General features: G+C 41.4%; 1 protein-coding gene across 1 annotated transcript; it reads right to left on the bottom strand.

Annotated features, from left to right (window-relative positions):
* Positions 1 to 8,091: 8,091 nt before the first annotated feature.
* On the bottom strand, positions 8,092 to 10,245 carry LOC137725511 (uncharacterized; the record flags this gene model as incomplete). The annotated part of the gene is made up of 2 exons (XM_068464228.1): positions 9,637 to 10,245; positions 8,092 to 8,823 (listed from the first exon to the last, which is right to left on the bottom strand). Coding segments are annotated over exons 1-2 (1,341 nt in total), but the record flags the coding sequence as incomplete, so codon positions are not given.
* Positions 10,246 to 19,492: the final 9,247 nt, after the last annotated feature.

Raw genomic sequence — 19,492 nt, 5'->3', positions numbered from 1 at the left:
AAATGCAAGGGGGAGTGAAGGCCACGGCAAAGGTGTTTTGGTGCATGTGTTGGCTGTTTTGTTTGTTGGTTAAAGCTTGTGTTTGCATGTGAATGTTGTTTGTGTTTTAAAGAATGAATGGTGGTGTAATAATGAAGTGTGATGAGTGATAAGTGTATGATATGTTGAGTGATAAGATAAGTGGTTATTGATATGTAGATGAATGAATGATATGATAAGTAATAAATATATGATATGTGGTTATTGATATGTAGATGAATGAATGATATGATAAGTAATGAATGAATGATATGTGGTTATTGATATGTAGATGAATGAATGATATGATAAGTAACAAATATATGATATGTGGTGAGTGATAAGTGAATGGTTTGATAAGTGATAAATGAACTAGTTTAAAGGGCTAGGGTTTAAGTACATAGAATGGGCCTAAAATAGGTTGGTTTGTATGGCATAATGTGTTGTGTCTTCAAGTGCATACAAGGCCTTCAAATTCGTCCATCCTCTTGGCTCCATGGATAAGCTATCCAATCCATGCCCAAAAAATGCTCCAAATGGCCTCAAAATGCACTTTCTTGCTCCCTAGGCCCTTAGAACCTGAAAACACACAAAAGAAGCATAAAGGACTAAAATAACGAGAGAAACATAACGTAAATGCACGAGAACAAGCCATTTAAGTCGCATGAATATGCTCCTATCAAATACCCCCACACTTAGCTTTTGCTAGTCCTCGAGCAAAACAGAATAAAAACAAATAAACAAAACGACACTAAACACGTAAAACACAACCTAAACCTTCCAACAACCGTCTTAGGGATTTCCAATGCACATGACACGTTAAAAATCATCATTCTCACAGATTTTAGTCATCTTCACACTTAAGTACATTCTTAATCATAGTCACCACATACTATTTCACAATTAAGCATTTAAAACCATGTTTTGAATGTAGTAACATGCCTTAGAGAATTTGCTCAAATCCTTACAAGATATGCACTCGTTTTTCACACAGATTTTCTGACTACACTCCCTACACTAGGTATATGTGAGAAGATTGATGTAAACATGAAAGACTAGTATCTCACATATGTTATAACAAAGAAAGCATTTTCTGGATTTACGATAATGACATGAATATGATCTCATGAATGGAATGCTACTACTTAGAATGAGAACCAGTGATTCCATAAGCTCATATCAATTTCAAACTCCGCAAATTGAAACACATAACACTCAAGATAGAAGTTGAGGGATGTAACGGGGCTAAGGGTAATGGTTTAACAAAGAAAGGTAGAGTACACAAACGTTCTTAAAGCAATAGTGAGCAAAGTATTGAATTAGGCACTTAGAATTCCCTTTAGAACGCAGAAGTTAACTTTGAACACCCAAGGGGAAGTCACAAAACTTAGGGCCATATTCAAACTTTTTGGGCCCTTTCGTCAACAATCACACTTGTGAGTCCATTCTCACTTATTTTCATTTTTTTTTTTTTTTTTTTTTTTTTTTTTTTTTTTTCTCTCTTCGTGCCTCCTTTAAGACTTAGGCACATACATACACACAAAAATCCCTTCCCCCACACTTATTTTCTGCAACATATTAATAAAAAGGAATTCAATTAAGTCATGCTCACTATCTTTCAAGAACAAAGGGTACGGATGGTCCTACTCTAGGCTAGGTAAGAGGTGATGTGGTTAGCAAAGAAAATAGGCTAAACGAGGCTCAACGGGGTTAAAACTTACAACAAATACGAAATATGGGAAGTAAGGCTATTTGGTTATGGTGGCAACTACACAACTTCATCTTGATATATGTTATGCAATTCAATGTCATGCTTTGAATGAAACGGATATAAGTTCTGGCATTTAGTTCTATCATGATACAATTGCATCCTAAGTAGCAACCAAGCAAGGAATAATGAGATCATGCAACAACTTTAGAAAACACAGAATCACAGAAAATAACTCTCCAAAGAAGGTAATGGCTCGAGTCTCACAGGGTTGTAGCGTTTGTTTGAATTCCTTCCTTCAAGCATGTTACAAAAACGAATTTTTCTTTTATGATTGCATGTGAAGTCATACCTTATAACCATAACCAAGCATATACCAAGAGTAAATCAAACTTTTCTCTATGTTAATAACTCTTTTTAACCGTCATGCAATTACAAACCAAATCCTTATCATTGTGTTGGAAGGTACCCTAAGACACAAACTCACAAAAACGACTCAAAACACTCTTTTTAGGCTTTTCAAAACAATTTTTCAAATTTTTATGTGCTTTTCGGCGTTATAAAAACAAAACATACTAAAACACTCTAAAACAACTTAAAAACACCTTAAAACAGCAAGGAACAATATTTGAAGTTATGGGTGATAAAATCCCACGAATTTGCATTAACAACATTAGTTACCCCCCCACACTTAAATCAAACATTGTCCTCAATGTTTTAAGCATAGATTCACACAAAACATAAGTAAATACACAAAAAATACTTAAACATACTAAACATGGCAGAATGTAATTAACAAAGAGAAGAGTTTAGAGACGCAAATCTGGTTATAGAGTGTAAATTCCATCTTCTCCTTGGTAATTGCATTGAGGCTTTTGATCTTTGTGATTCCACATGCTTACTCTTGAACTGGTTTCTGCCCATCGCTGATTTTCCTTTGTGCTACTTCTTGAACTGGGCAGCATGATGGTTCTTTTGGTCTTCCCCGAAGGTCTGAGCTTTCCCCCTTTATCTGTTTCTTTGTTCAATCTTTGCAGGAGTGGTCCCTTCTCTGGAAGTGTATCAACCGTTGAAGATGACTACTCGAGAGCAACGCTAGGTAAGCAATCAGGAATAGGTTCCAGGCAGTTGGCTCCAGATCGGAAGACTGACTCCAAGTGCCGGCTGATTGCTTCTTTCACTTTGCCATGCGAGTAAGAACAAGGACAAAGAAAAAGACAGGGAAAGAGCATGATATGAGATACTTTTGCTTTTGACCTTTATGATATGAGATACCTTTGCTTTTGAAGAAGCGGTGCATGAATCAGCACATGCATTTCCTCCTGGGTCATCTTTACTCCAGGCGTCTGGTATCATCTTTGGGGAAGAAGAAAATTTTGAGTAATTCAAAAGGCTTTGCTGGGAGTGCGCCCTCAGAGGTGAGAGAGAGTTGGTGTGCATTTTCTTCAAGTCTGCCTTGCCATAAGAGATGAAGGTCGACAAATATAGGGATTTTCTGAATAGAAAGTGGTGGTACTGCTCTTTTACCCTTTGTCGACAGACGTCTCTTCGATTTCTGAACGAACGGCTCTTCGATTTCTGCATGGAAAAAGTAGTCACGGGTGCGGCTCTTTTGACAAAGCCGCACGCGTTTTCTGAAAAGCAGAGAAAGCGTCGCCGAACTTTGCGCTTGTCGGCTAAAGACGTGTAATTGAGATGATGGCCTCCACGTGTTATCAGCTTTGTCAGATATCTTTTGACAAAGCTGAGCGCGTTTTCTGAAAAGCCGCGAATGCGTCGTCGAAATTTGCGGAGGAAAATCCGGATCTCTGAATCGGTGGACGCGTCGCCATGGCTTTTTATGGAGCTATCGATCACCCCAACAAATACACTCTGAAGAAATCCCATTCTTGAAAAATCGACTCCGGCCCTTTGAGAATTAATTACATCCACCCCTTGAACACTTTTGAAAAATGGCAAACTCATCGAACCTTAGCTTGGAATTGAGCCTTAGCAGTGATGCGGGCGCGCCGCGTCAAGGTAACGTATGGCGCCCTTCTTTCTTTTCTTCTAACGGTCCTCTCACAGGTGAAGACTCCGTGATGCAGGACGCCACAACAGCTACAATAGTAGCTAGGAACCTCCTCACTCCGAAAGATAGTAGGCTGCTGTCAGGACGGTCCGATGAGTTGGCCGTTCAAGAGTCCCTCGCACTTAGTGTTCAGTGTGCGAGTTCTGTGTCCAACATGGGCCAACGCCTGCTTGCCCGCTCCCGTCAGGTGGAATCATTGATGGCAGAGGTGGAAAGTCTCAAGCAGGAGATCCAGCAGCTGAAGTATGAGAATAGAAGTTTGCACGTGCTTGCAAACAACTATTCGACGGGCATGAAGAGGAAGCTTGATGAGCTGCAAGAGTCTGAAGGTCGGATTCACAGTGACCGTCAAAGGTTTTCGTCTTTCCTCCAGAGGCACCTTTTTCCTGGCTCATCCAGCGCTTGGCCAAGTATTGAGGCTTGGAATGCTCTATCTTCGATGCCTCCCGCTCCGATGCCTTCTGTTCCTACGCCTTCCGCTTCAAGAGTAAAGCCACGTAGTGGGGCCTCAAGCAAACAACCTTTGTGAAGCACCATCTTTCTTTGTTTAGCAGTGCCTATCAATAAATCAAACATTTTCTCAATGTTACAATCATAAACTCACACAATTAATAAACAAACAAACAATAACAACTAAACAACCTAACAAGGCAGAAACGAAATAGCAACAAAATGACTCAAATGACTCTAAAAACACATATTTTTGGGTTTTTTCAAAAGAATTTTTTTTTTTTTTTTTTTTTTTTTTTTTTTCAAATTTTCGGAGTTTTATACCAAGACACTATAAAACACACTAAAACACTCTAAAAATGCTTAAAACAGCAAGAAACAACATTCTAAGTGAAAGGTGAATAAATCCCACGAAATTCATGCAAATACAAATTGTTTACCCCCCCACACTTAAATCAAACTTTGTCCTCAATGTTTTAAACAGAAAGTCACAACAGAGCAAGCAAATAAACAAATACGAGAAAGAAAGCAAAGTAAAGGCAGTAAAGAAAAAGAAAGGAATAAAAATAAGTCTCTTAAAGGGGTTTCCAAGTTCTTCTCTATTCGGATGCATGGGTTGCCTCCCACGAAGCGCTTTCTTTTACGTCTTGCAGCCGGACGGTACCTCCGTTTAAGCTTGACTAGGTTCCACGGCATGGAGGGATACCTCCTCCACGACATGCTCCTCAAACATCTCGTAATAGGGCTTCAACCGATGCCCATTCACTTTGAATTCTTGCTGCGTCCTTGAACTTTTGATTTGCACTGCACCATGAGGGAAAACATTAGTAACAACAAACGGGCCAATCCATTTAGAACGCAACTTACCAGGAAACAACCGTAGGCGAGAGTTGAAAAGTAACACTTTCTGCCCAACTGTGAAGGTCTTGGTTCGAATCATTTTATCATGGAATGCTTTGGTCTTGGCTTTGTACATCCGGGCATTCTCATAGGCTTCATTCCGAATCTCCTCAAGTTCATTCAATTGGAGCTTCCTATGAACTCCCGCTGCATCTATGTCCATGTTGAAAATCTTCACGGCCCAATGTGCCTTGTGCTCTAACTCTACGGGCAAATGACATGGCTTACCATAGACGAGCCGAAAAGGTGACATCCCAATGGGTGTTTTGTATGCCGTACGATATGCCCACAGTGCATCATCTAAACGTAAGCTCCAATCCCTCCTTGTTGGTCCAACGGTCTTCTCCAAAATTTTTTTGATTTCTCGGTTAGACACCTCGGCTTGGCCATTTGTTTGAGGATGGTAAGGTGTAGAGACCTTATGGTTGACATGGTACTTTCTTAGCAACGCCTCAATGGTCCGATTGCAAAAGTGAGACCCTCCATCACTTATGATTACTCTCGGCATTCCAAACCTAGCAAAAATGTTAGTTTTCACGAAATCTGCAACCACCTTAGAATCGTTAGTACGGGTGGCTTTTGCTTCCACCCATTTAGAAACATAATCAACGGCTAGCAAGATATAAGTGAAACCATAAGATGGAGGGAAAGGGCCCATGAAATCAATGCCCCAAACATCAAAAATTTCAACATTAAAGACAGGGGTTTGCGGCATTTGGTCCTTGGTACCTATGTTACCCATTCGTTGGCAACGATCACAAGACATACAAAAGGTTCTAGCATCCCTAAATATAGTCGGCCAATAAAAACCACACTCTAGAACCTTGAGGGCAGTGCGTTGTGTGCCAAAATGACCACCACATGCATATGTGTGACAAAAGCTTAGAATTGAGGGAAATTCAGAATCATGCACACATCTACGTACAATTTGATCTGAGCAATACTTCCACAAATAAGGGTTATCCCAAACATAGAAACGTGCATCATTTTTAAGCTTATCACGTTGGTGCTTGTTTAGTTCATTTGGAATTTTTTTAGCCACCAAGTAATTCACTAAATCTGCATACCATGGTTCACTTACCTCAATGGATAGAAGCTGCTCATCGGGAAAAGTTTCAGGGATAGGTACGGCATGTTTATGCTCCTCGTGGATCATTCGGCTTAAATGGTCAGCCACTACATTCTCGCTTCCTTTCTTATCCCGGATTTCAATATCAAATTCTTGAAGAAGAAGAATCCAACGGATAAGCCTCGGCTTTGCTTCCTTTTTCGTGAGCAAGTACCTCAAAGCTGCATGATCAGAATAAACGATTACTTTAGTACCAATTAAATATGAACGAAATTTATCTAAAGCAAAAACCACAGCTAGAAGTTCTTTTTCCGTCGTGGAGTAGTTCAATTGGGCATCATTGAGAGTCCGAGATGCATAGTATATGACATGCGGCCGCTTGTCTCTTCTTTGTCCTAGAACAGCTCCTAATGCATAGTCGGATGCATCGCACATGAGCTCGAACGGAAGGCTCCAATCTGGAGGTACAATAATGGGGGCCGAGACTAGCTTCTCCTTGAGTTGGTTAAATGCCGAATTACACTCTTCATCAAACTTGAATGGCACATCTTTTTGAAGCAATCGGCAAAGAGGGTTGGACATCTTGGAGAAGTCCTTGATAAAACGCCTATAGAACCCTGCATGGCCAAGAAACGAACGTACCTCTCTAACCGAAGTAGGAGAGGGTAAGTGACGTACAAGGTCTATTTTTGATTTATCTACTGCAATTCCTTTTTCTGAAACAATATGTCCTAAAACTATACCTTGTTTCACCATAAAGTGACATTTCTCCCAATTCAAGACAAGGTTAGTTTCAACACATCGTTTCAAAATTAAGGTCAGATTATCCAAGCAATTATCAAATGAACTCCCAAATACACTGAAATCATCCATGAAAACCTCAATGATCTTTTCAACAAAATCGGAAAATATACTTACCATACACCTTTGGAAAGTGGCCGGTGCGTTGCATAAGCCAAATGGCATGCGACGATAAGCAAATGTTCCAAAGGGACATGTGAATGTGGTCTTCTCTTGATCATCCGGGGCTATCACAATTTGGTTATATCCAGAGTATCCATCAAGAAAACAGTAAAAAGCATGACCGGCTAACCTTTCGAGCATCTGGTCGATGAATGGCAAAGGAAAGTGATCTTTCCTAGTCATGGCATTTAGCTTCCGGTAATCGATACATACGCGCCATCCAGTCTGAATGCGTGTAGGCACGAGCTCATTCTCATCATTCTTGATAACAGTTACTCCGGACTTCTTGGGAACGACTTGAACTGGAGAGACCCAACGGCTATCGGAGATAGGGTAGGTCACTCCGCAATCCAAAAGCTTGATTATTTCCTTCTTCACCACTTCCATCATCGGAGGGTTGAGACGGCGTTGAGCCTCTCGAGTTGGTTTAGCCCCCTCCTCAAGAAGTATACGGTGCATGCATGTGGTAGGGCTTATTCCTTTAATGTCGGCCAAAGTCCACCCTATGGCCGTTTTGTGTTCTCGCAGCACCCTCACAAGCTTCTCCTCCTCCATTGCCGTGAGACTTGATGAAATGATGACGGGCAATGTTTCGCCTTTTCCCAAAAACACATACTTCAAATGGTCTGGCAACGGCTTAAGTTCAAGCGATGGTGCCTGAACAACAGAAGGTAGCATCTTAGTGGAAACTGAATTTGAAAGTGAGAGTGGAACCTTACCATATTGTTGTGGCAATGACTCAAGGGCTGCCACAACCTCAATTATTTCTTCACTAGAACCCATTGCAAAGAATTCCTTCTCCTTGTCGTGGCCTTGCATTGGCCCAAATCCTTCATTTTTGCGCTCTATGGCCTTAGTGATGGTTGTTTCCAGGGCGTCCTCGTTCAATTCTTCAAGGTATACCTGCGCCAAAGAATCGATAACATCAATGGAAAAACAAGAATGGTCATCAACGGGATATCTCATAGTTTCAGAAATATTAAAATCAATCACTTCCCCATCGAATTCCATTGTCAATGTGCCTTTGTATACATCAATCTTCGTTCGGGCCGTCTTCATGAATGGCCTACCAAGGAGAATCGGCAAAGATGTAGAATGGGCTGAATCCTCCATGTCTAGGACGTAGAAATCAGCCGGAAAAATTAAATGGTTCACCTGCACAAGCACATCTTCCAAAACTCCTTTTGGATACGCGTTAGAACGATCGGCCAATTGTATAATTACACCATCTTGTTTTAATTCACCCAAATTCATAGATGCATAAATAGAATAAGGCATGACATTTATGGATGCACCTAAATCAAGCATGGCATGTTCAAAACGATTATGTCCAATCACACAAGGAATCGTGAAACTACCGGGGTCTTTGCACTTGGTAGGCAGTTTACGTTGCAAAACAGCGGACACATTCTCGCTTACCTTCACTACCTCTTTGTTTGCCCTTCTTCTCCTTGTATTGCATAGGTCCTTGAGGAATTTAGCATACTTTGGAACCTGTTTGATTGCATCGAGAAGCGGTATGTTCACTTGCACCTTCCGGAACGTTTCAAGAATGTCCTTCTCGCTTTCTTCCTTTTTTTCTTGCATGAACCTGCGAGGAAAAGGTACATTGGGCAGATTAGGACGTGAAGTACATGAATTTGAACTTAAATTACCTGATTTGGCCGAGTTAGGGTGATCTGCCTCAGGTTGTGTCGTCTCTTCATCTACTTTCTGGGCAGATTTGGGATTGTTTGGCTCGGTCCCAACTTCTTTTCCACCCCTTAGGGTGATGGCCTTGGCGGATTCGAATCCTCCCTTTGGATTGACTGTGGTTGAGCTAGGAAGCTTTCCTTGCTCTCTAATCTGTCCAAGGAACTCAGAAATCTGCCCTATTTGTTTCTTCATATCCATCATCTCCTTCTCGTTATTTTCTATTCGGTTGTTTTGATTTTGCAACCCCTGCGAAATAGAGGTTAGTAATTGCATAGCTTGATTACTTTCCAAAGACGTACCTGAATGAGATGATGCCGAAGGTTGTTGGGATTGTTGGGGTGCATACGGCTTGGAATAAAAACCAGGGGGGTTTGGCCTAAATCCTCCTTGTTGGGCAGCTTGTTGTGGCTCCCTCCATTTGAAGTTTGGATGGTCCCTCCATCCGGCATTGTAAGTGTTCGAGTATGGGTTGTTTTGATTTTGTCCTTGGAAACCAATTGCATTGGCAGATTCCCACCCACCATTCTCGATTAGTTGAGGGCACTTGTCGGATGGATGCCCTTGAATTGAGCACACGCCACAAACTTGGTGTTCTTGTGCTTTTGGACCAATCACAACCTGAGAAACAAGAGAAGTAAGATTAGCAAGTTGTGATTGAATTTCAGAAATAGCACTCACCTCATTTACACTTTGTTGCCGTGGGGCTTCCCTTTGGCCCACTCCTTCATATTGTTGAGCGTTGAGCGCTCGGTTGGCTATGAGAATCTTGGCATCCCTTGGTGTTTTGTCCACCAATGCTCCTCCCGCTGATGCATCAACCATTTGACGTTCGATAGGAAGGAGGCCCTCATAGAAATATTGAAGGAGAAGTTCCTCCTTCATTTGATGTTGGGGACATGAAGCTACAAGGCCCTTGAAGCGCTCATAATAAGCCGGGAACGTCTCACCATGATTCTGTTGAATACCACTAATTTTCTTCCGTAGGAGAATCACTCTCGAAGTAGGGAAGAATTTCTCCAAGAAAGCACGCTTCATACTCTCCCACGAAGTCACAGTTCCCGGGGCTAGTTCGTAGAGCCAATCTTTGGCCTTGTCCATAAGTGAAAATGGAAAGGCCTTCATCTTCAATATACTCCCATCCACATTGACGGGGGTCATGCTCGAACAAACCACCTCGAACTCCTTCAAGTGTTTGTTGGGGTCTTCCATAGACAAGCCATGGAACTTCGGAATATGGTGTAACAAACTGGATTTGAGTTCAAATTCCTCAGTCTTCCCCTCTGCAGCCGTGGGGTATTGGATACAAAGAGGCAATGCATTATCCAAACCTGAGGCCGAAAGCTCCTTGATGGTTCTATTATCTGCTGCCATGGCTTGTTCTTCTTCAAAAATCTGATCCGTGGGCTTTTCTTCTACACCTACTTCGTCTTCTTCAAGCCCAGGTTGTGGTGGAGGTTGTGGTGGCTCTTGTTGACTCCTCGTTCTCCTCAAAGTGCGTTCAAAATCACCGTCAAAGTCGGAGATGTTCTCTATAATAGGCCGAGAGCGACGAGTCATACACAGTACCTAAAAAACAAGGAAACAAACAAACTAAGAATCTAAAATAAGAATGCACGAAAAACAAAAAAAATATAAAAATAAAGACAAAGGATTAGCAAAGTTGCTAATCCCCGGCAACGGCGCCAAAATTTGATGCGAGAATTACTTGACACTCAAATTAAACCCTCGTTTGACAATTGTAGTAGAATGGATAAGTGAGGGATCGTTCTAGACCGGGGATTAGGAGGGCTTGCTAAAACCTTCTAAATTGACTTAAAAACATAAAAACTAAATTAAAATACTCTTAACAAGACTACTATGACTCAGAAAGGCTTTGAAAAACTCAAATTGTCTAAAACAATCAAATTGACTCAAAAAGAAGCTAGAACTTGATTTAGACGAATTTGCAATTGTTTATGACTCCACAAGCTTAAAGATACAAAAATAAAACAAATACGAATGATTAAGACTTAACAAAATAGGGGGGGGGAATTGTGGTTGGACGATATTAAATTAAAAAGACAGAATATAATTAAAGGCAAAATGTAAATATGAATGTGATAAAAAATATGGATGATGGAATAGCCAAGGGGTTCTTCTCCACACATGTTACACTTGCAAACAAAATTGATTCTCAGTTGGTCTTTCGATAAGTTGTGAAACTCAATGCTCCAAGTTAATTAGATCCGCTTAGATTAACTTTCAGATTTCCCTAAATTCGTTGGATTGAATGGAATACGCATTACAACCAAATTATTCTTAATCAAAGTCCCTAACTATGGAATACGCATGATAGAGACATTTAACCAAGATCATTAAGTTCAACGGAAATCATAAACATCGACGAGGCATTCGTTACTATGGAATACGCATGAAACTTATGCCAAGAATTCGTTTAACGCGATTGTTTATAAGCAACCTCTACTACTTGTGAATATAAGTTCATAACGATTAGGTGAAATTCACTTATATTCTAGCGTCATATTTATGCATGAAAATTAAGCTTGCAATCTCAATGAACATACATAAATAAGTTATCAATCAAACAGTTAAACGAATTGAATCCACAACTTATGAAATTCCAACCAAACGTAATCAATTCAAAATGCAAATATAAACATAGTTTCGAATCACCCCCTAGCTAAAGGGGGTTTAGTTCCTCATAACTTTGAAATTAAAGAAACACCTAAACATTCCAACAACTCAAACGTGAATTGTATGAACGTTTAGGCACTCTTCTCTTCCCTTCTCATACGTACAAAACAAAGAGAATTAAATTTAAACTTTGAAATCAAAGAAACACCTAAACATTCCAACAACTCAAACTTGAATTGTATGAACGTTTAAGCACTCTTTTCTTCCTCGTTGTTGTAGCACAAGGTCTAAGGTGAGCTTTGGGGATTATGTGAAGTGTTTTGGAGGGATGGGAAGTGGTTGGATAGTGGCTGCAATGAAGGAGAAAAACTGCACAGAAAATGGAAGGGGAATTGCGGCAATGGATGTGTATTTGTGTTGTGTGAAGTGTTGTGAATGGAAATATGAGATATGAATTGAATGGCGAGTGAATGAATGAATGCTAGGGTATTTATAGGGGTGGTGGAGGGAACATATGGCTGTTTGTTTAAGCATTTGTGTGGAGGAATGATGGAAAAACAGCTAGGACACATGTGAAAACTGGAATTGCACAAGGGGAGCAAAGGGAACCCACGGCATAGATGGATTTGCATGTGTTTGGGAAGCTTTCTTGCTCATTTTCTGGATGCAATGATGAAGAGTTTAATAATTAATGCATGTAGGTGATTGAAATGATGAAGAATGAGTGGTGGATGTGTGAATGATTGAATGTGCATGTGGGTGAATGTGAAGGGAATGCATGTGAGGATGCTGGAAATGCAATGGGACTCACGGCACAAAGGTTCTTTGGTGATGAATGTGGTTGATTTAATGGAGGAACAAGTGCATGTGTTGAATTAGTGGTGCATGTGATTAAAGATGGAGAAGGTGGTGTAATGATGAAGTGGAATGGCTGAAAATGCAAGGGGGAGTGAAGGCCACGGCAAAGGTGTTTTGGTGCATGTGTTGGCTGTTTTGTTTGTTGGTTAAAGCTTGTGTTTGCATGTGAATGTTGTTTGTGTTTTAAAGAATGAATGGTGGTGTAATAATGAAGTGTGATGAGTGATAAGTGTATGATATGTTGAGTGATAAGATAAGTGGTTATTGATATGTGGTTATTGATATGTAGATGAATGAATGATATGATAAGTAATAAATATATGATATGTGGTTATTGATATGTAGATGAATGAATGATATGATAAGTAACAAATATATGATATGTGGTGAGTGATAAGTGAATGGTTTGATAAGTGATAAATGAACTAGTTTAAAGGGCTAGGGTTTAAGTACATAGAATGGGCCTAAAATAGGTTGGTTTGTATGGCATAATGTGTTGTGTCTTCAAGTGCATACAAGGCCTTCAAATTCGTCCATCCTCTTGGCTCCATGGATAAGCTATCCAATCCATGCCCAAAAAATGCTCCAAATGGCCTCAAAATGCACTTTCTTGCTCCCTAGGCCCTTAGAACCTGAAAACACACAAAAGAAGCATAAAGGACTAAAATAACGAGAGAAACATAACGTAAATGCACGAGAACAAGCCATTTAAGTCGCATGAATATGCTCCTATCAGAAATGCAGCTTTGGTCTAGACTGATATGCCCCGCATACACCTGAATGTGCTTCTTCCATGGCTTGGTTGACTTCTTCTTCACCTAGGTATCTTAGAAGTACCCCTTTAAAAGAGCGTCGGTAGAGTGTTCTTTTGTAGTAGAGGAAGCGAGGTGTTCGTCGACGTATTTCAGAGTGATGTCTAGGATCTGTGAACACGAAAGATTCCTTGAAACAAGAAACCAGAATAACGTGTACAAAATAATATTTTTGTGTTTATGATTTTGGGGTTACGATCTCTCTCAAATTTGGTCCTCTGATTCTATCTTCGTAGGGTGTAGGTTTGTGGATGAGTTGTTGATCCAAAGGGCCGTCGGGGCTTGATCTAAGGATGAACAGTGATGAACGGATCTTCAAGGGGCGTTGGGCTTGATCTTGAAGAATGGGTGTATGGATTTCTTCAAGGGCTTTTGGGCTTGATCTTGAAGGTTGATGGATGAGCAGATCTTCAAGGGCTTTTGGGCTTAGTCTTGAAGAACGATTGGACGTGTGGATTTGTTTGTGCTGTTGATCCAAGGGGCCGTTGGGGCTTGATCTTAGGATGAACGATGAACACTTTCTTCAAGGGCCGTCGGGGCTTGATCTTGAATAATGGTTGTGTGGATTTCTTCAAGGGCTTTTGGGCTTGATCTTGAAGGTTGATGGATGAGCGGATCTTCAAGGGCTTTTGGGCTTAATCTTGAAGAACGATTGGATGTGTGGATTTGTTGAGGTTGTTGATCCAAAGGGCCGTTGGGGGCTTATGCTTAGGATGAACGGATGAACACTTTCTTCAAGGGCCGTCGGGGCTTGATCTTGAAAGAGGATTTAACGAAGAACGAAGAGAGCTTTCTTGATCCTTCGGAATTCTTGGGAATTTGGATGGTTGGAAGCTTTGGAGTTTCAAAGCTTCAAGGATTTGGGGAATTCTCTTCTAATTTTGGAGTAGAGAAATGTATTTGTGAATTCCTTGATGCTTGATACCTTGATGGAGAAGCCTATTTATAGGCTTTGAGAATGAATCACCACCACAAAATATTTTTTTCCTTTCCAAGCACCATTGCCTAATTTTCCCACTTAATGCAATATTGAAATTGAAGTGGTGTAACTTATGGCCTAATTTCCCACTTAATACCATTTTAAACTTGAAGTGGTCTAACTTATGGCCTAATTTCCCACTTAATGCAATATTGAAATTGAAGTGGTGTAACTTATGGCCTAATTTCCCACTTAATACCATTTTAAACTTGAAGTGGTCTAACTTATGGCCTAATTTCCCACTTAACACCATTTTAAACTTGAAATGTGTATGCCTTGTCATTGCCCAAATGAGAAAAACTTGCTTTGATCCGTAATGGATTGAAGTGTGCTTGCCTTGTCATTGCCCAACATAAGAAGAAAAACTTGTTTTGATCCTCAATGGATTGAAATGTACTTGCCTTGTCATTGCCCAAAATGAGAAGAAAAACTTGTTTAATCCTTCAAATGTATTTCTTCCTATTTTGTTGAGTCACACGCCATGTGTACAATTTGTACAACACGTGGCGTATGCCATGTATGCCTTGACACGTCAAAACTTTAATGCATTGGTGAACATTTGTTTTACTGAAATTTCGATGTCTACAAATGCCCCCACTTCAAGGTGCGTCGTAGACATGTGCTTGTCACGTGTAGAAGATACGTTTTGAAGTCCCTTAATGTAGATGTCAACCCAAGGGCCGTCGAGGCTTGATCTTGAATTGGGCTGGAAATTTCTTCAAGGGCCATTGAGGCTTGATCTTGAGTTCGACTGGAAGATTTTCTGGTTTCCACCAATCGTTGATTTTCCACAGGCTTAGTCTTGAACTGGGCTGGAGGATTCTTTTAGTCTCCCCCGAAGGTCTGAACTTACTCCTTTTATCTGGAGTTGAATTTGATTCAAGGGTGGAGAATACTTGATTTTGAATCGGGCTTGTGATTTCTTCAAGGGCCATCGAGGCTTGATCTTGAGTTTGACTGGAAGATTTTCTGGTTTCCTCCAATCGTTGATTTTCCACAAGCTTAGTCTTGAACTGGGCTGGAAATTTCTTCAAGGGCCATCGAGGCTTGATCTTGAGTTCGACTCGAAGATTTTCTGGTTTCCTCCAATCGTCGATTTTCCACAAGCTTAGTCTTGAACTGGGCTGGAGGATTCTTTTGGTCTCCCCCGAAGGTCTGAACTTACTCCTTTTATCTGGAGTTGAATTTGATTCAAGGGTGGAGAACACTTGATTTTGAATCGGGCTTGTGATTTCTTCAAGGGCCATCGAGGCTTGATCTTGAGTGAAAATAGGACCATGAGCGGTTTCAGGATTCAGACACATGGCAGGCAAGCACGAGGTGGAGGTGATGACCTGTTTCTTTGTTCAATCTTTCCAATTCGTATTAAAGAGGGTTAGAGGATAACTCAGCATATGCAGTTGTTGCGTTTGCTGACTATCCACAAGATTGATGTTTCATTGTCACTCGTCTTAGCTGTTCTCCAAGCAGATGTGGTCCCTTCTCTGGAAGTGTATCAACTGTTGAAGATGACTACTCAAGAGCAACGCTAGGTAAGCAACCAGGGAATAGATTTCAGGTAGTCGGAAATTTCTTCAAGGGCCATTGAGGCTTGATCTTGAGTTCGACTGGAAGATTTTCTGGTTTCCTCCAATCGTTGATTTTCCTTTGTGCTACTCTTGAACTGGGCAGCAGGCTTCTTTTGGTCTCCCCCGAAGGTCTGAGCTTTACTCTTTTTTTCTGTTTCTTTGTTCAATCTCTCCAATTCGTATTGAAGAGGGTTAGAGGATAGCTCAACATATGCAGTTGTTGCTTGTCTCCACATGCTTTAATGTATCATTTTCACTTGCCTTACTTGCTCCCCTTTGCAGAAGTGGTATTTCCTTATGCAGGTGTGGCATCTTCTCTTGTAGTATTTGTCCTCTGATACAGGAGTGGAATGCAAACCTTGCATTTGAATGGACCATCACTTCTTGGTGGCAACTGGTTTGAGTGGAGGTTCCGACATATTGCTTTCTCTATCCTTGTCTTGGCAGGTGAGAACAAGGGCAAAGGAAAAGATAGGGAAAAAGCATGATATGAGATACCTTTGCTTTCGCCCTTGATGATATAAGATACTTTTGCTTTTGAAGAAGCAGCGAATGAATCAGCACATATATTTGTTGTGCTTGTCTCCACATGCTTCGATTTACTGTTTCTTCCTGCCTTATCTGTACTCCAGGCATCTGGTATCTTCTTTGGGGAAGAAGAAAAATTGAGTACTTCGAGAGGCTTTGCTGGGAGTGCGCCCTCAGAGGTGAGGAAGAGTTGGGCATTTTTTTTTGCAGGTCTGCCTTGCCATAAAAGATGAAGGTCGACATATATAGGGATTTCCCAATAGCAAGTGGTGGTTATGTTCTTTTACCCTTGTCGACAAACGTCTCTTTGATTTTTTAACAAGCGTCTCTTCGATTTCTGAGCGAGCGCCTCTTCGAAAAAGTAGTCACGGGTGCGGCTCTGTCACCACGCTTGTTGTCAAAGGCGCGTAGTTGGGATGATAACCTTCACGTGTTTTCAACTTTGTCAGAGATCTTTTGACAAAGTTGAACGCGTTATTTGAAAAGCTGCGAAAGCGTCGCCGAACTTCACGCAGGAAAATCCGATTTTTTGAATCGGTGGTCGTGTCGCCTTGGCTTTTTATAGAGGTATCGATCACCTCCAACATGCACACTTTGAAGGTCGCCCGTTTGTGAAAATCGTCTTCGGCCCTTTCTGATTTTACTCCATCCACCTTTCTCTTTTAACCTTTTGACAATGGCTAACCCGTCTAACATTTGCTTAGATTTGAGTCTCAGCAGTGATCCGAGTGCGCCGCGTCAGGTAAATGTATGGTGCCCTTCTTTCTTATCTTCTAATGGCCCTTTGACAGGTGAAGATTCTGTGATGAAGGACGCAACAACAGCTACGATAGTAGCTAGGAACTTCCTCACTCCAAAAGATAGTAGGCTGCTTTCAGAACGGTCTGATGAGTTGGCCGTTCAAGAGTCCCTAACTCTCAGTGTTCGGTGCGCAGGCTCTGTGTCCAACATGGGCCAACGCCTACTTGCTCGATCCCGCCAAGTGGAATCATTGATGGCGGAGGTGGAAACTCTTAAGCAAGAGATCAAACAGCTTAAGCACGAGAATAGAAGTTTGCATGTGCTTGCAAATAACTATTCGACGGGCATGAAGAGGAAGCTTGATGAGCTGCAAGAATCCAGTGGTCGAATTCAAAGTGACCGTCAAAGTGACCGTCAAATGCTTGCTGCTTTCTTCCAGAGGCACCTTTTTCCTGGCTCATCTAGCGTTCCACCAAGTATTGAGGCCTCTTCTTTGATGCTTCCCGCTTCTGTAGTTTTCCCAAGTAGTGGGGCTTCACGTGAACAACCTTTATGAAAGCTCCATCTTTTTTTTTTGTTTTTTTTTTGTTTTTTTTTTTTTTTGTACGCACTTGTAATTTCTCGGAGATCAATGAACATGCTTTATTTTATTTAGTGTATTGTGCTAAATACAGATAAAACATATACATCACCAAGATGTGTTATTTCCTTGTTTTTTTTTTTTATTTTATTTTTTATTTTGATGATGTGACTGTACTTGAAGTTTTGAAGTTTCAAGTTGCCTACGTACCCTTGGTTGAGGAGGGATCAAGTCATGACGTAGTTCAAATGAGTGATGGTTTGTTTTTTGTTTTTTTTTTTTTTTTTTTTTTTTTTTTTTTTTGATGATTTTGCCGTACACAATTTATGCTCTTGCGGGCCAGGAGCTGGTGCGTTTGTTTTAGGGGTACTAGCGCTTCAAAAATCTGCCGTTGATGGGGCCGATCTTCAACCCGTCTTCTGCCATGATTAAGTAGGCGCCATTGGTGTAGATCTCTTGTATTACGTAGGGTCCATCCCACTTTGATGTGAACTTGCTTTTTGTCTTATGAGTTGTAATGATAGGCCTACGCAATGCCAGCACGAGATCTCCGGCTTGGGAAGACCTTGGGCGGACTTTCTTGTTGAATGCCTTGGATAACCGTGATTGGTAGCATTCTAAGTGTTGTTGAGCTTCGAGCCTTCTCTCATCCAGCGCTTCCAATTCCTGAAGGCGCAACTTTGCATTTTCTTCATCAGTCAAGCCTTCTTGTATAGCCATCCTTAGTGAGGGAATTTGACTTTCGAGCGGTAGAACAGCTTCTACGCCATATACGAGAGAATAAGGTGTAGCTTGGGTAGGAGTCCTATGTGTAGTCCTATATGCCCAAAGTGCTTCACTTATTCTTTCATGCCAATCTCTCTTTGTTCGGCCGATTACCTTTTTCAGGAGGTTGCACAACGTCTTGTTGAATGCTTCCGCGAGGCCGTTGGCCGGAGCATGATACATGGAAGACTTGTGCTGCTTGAACTTGTATTTGTCGCAAAGCTCGTCCACGAGTCGGTTGGAGAACTGCTTTCCGTTGTCAGTGATAATGTAGCGGGGCACCCCATATCGGTGGATGATATGCTCCTTGATGAAACGAACAACAGTTTCCTTTTTTACTTCCCTTAAAGGGATGGCTTCAGCCCACTTGGAGAAGTAATCTGTTGCAGCTAGGATGTAAGCTTCCCCTGCAGATGACTTTGGCGTAATTGGTCCTACAATGTCCAATCCCCATGCGTCGAACGGCCATGAAGCAACTGTAGGGTGTAATGGTTCAGGCGGTTGATGTATGAAGTTGGCGTGGAATTGGCAGGCTTGGCACCTTTTGGCGTGTTCCAGGCAGTCCTTCACCATGCTCGGCCAGTAGTAACCCATTCTTTTAAGCTGGAAATGTAGCTTTAGTCCAGACTGATGTACCCCACACACACCTGAATGTACTTCTTCCATGACTAGATTAACTTCTTCCTCACCTAGGCATCTCAAGAGCACTCCTTCAAGAGAGCGTCGATATAGTGTTCCTTTGTAGTAAAGGAAGCGAGGTGCTCGTCGACGTATTTCAGAACGGTGTATGAGATCATCTGGAAGCTTTCCGTGCTCTAAGTAGTCGATCAACGGCTGTCTCCACTCTTCAGCATCGACTGGAAGTACTGAGATGACATTTGTATCATCTAGTGACATTTCATTAACGAGCGGAATCACCCATCTTTGGCAAACTGGCACGTCTGCAACTTCATCTTTTCCTAGTGTCATACTCGAGGCTAGATTGGCGAGAGCGTCTGCCATTTGATTTTCCTTTCTTGGCACATGTTCTAGTGTCACAGCTTCGAACTTTTGTAGCAGTTGGGTCGCTAGCCGGAAGTATGGGACGAGATCATCTTTCCTCACCTCATATTCAGTTAAGAGTTGATTGATTATGAGCTTGGAATCACCATAT

This window comes from Pyrus communis, chromosome 1, assembly GCF_963583255.1.
Source record: "Pyrus communis chromosome 1, drPyrComm1.1, whole genome shotgun sequence".
NCBI lineage: Eukaryota > Viridiplantae > Streptophyta > Magnoliopsida > Rosales > Rosaceae > Pyrus > Pyrus communis.
The sequence above is the reverse complement of the archived record's forward strand: the minus strand, read 5'-3'. Positions and strand labels throughout refer to the sequence as shown.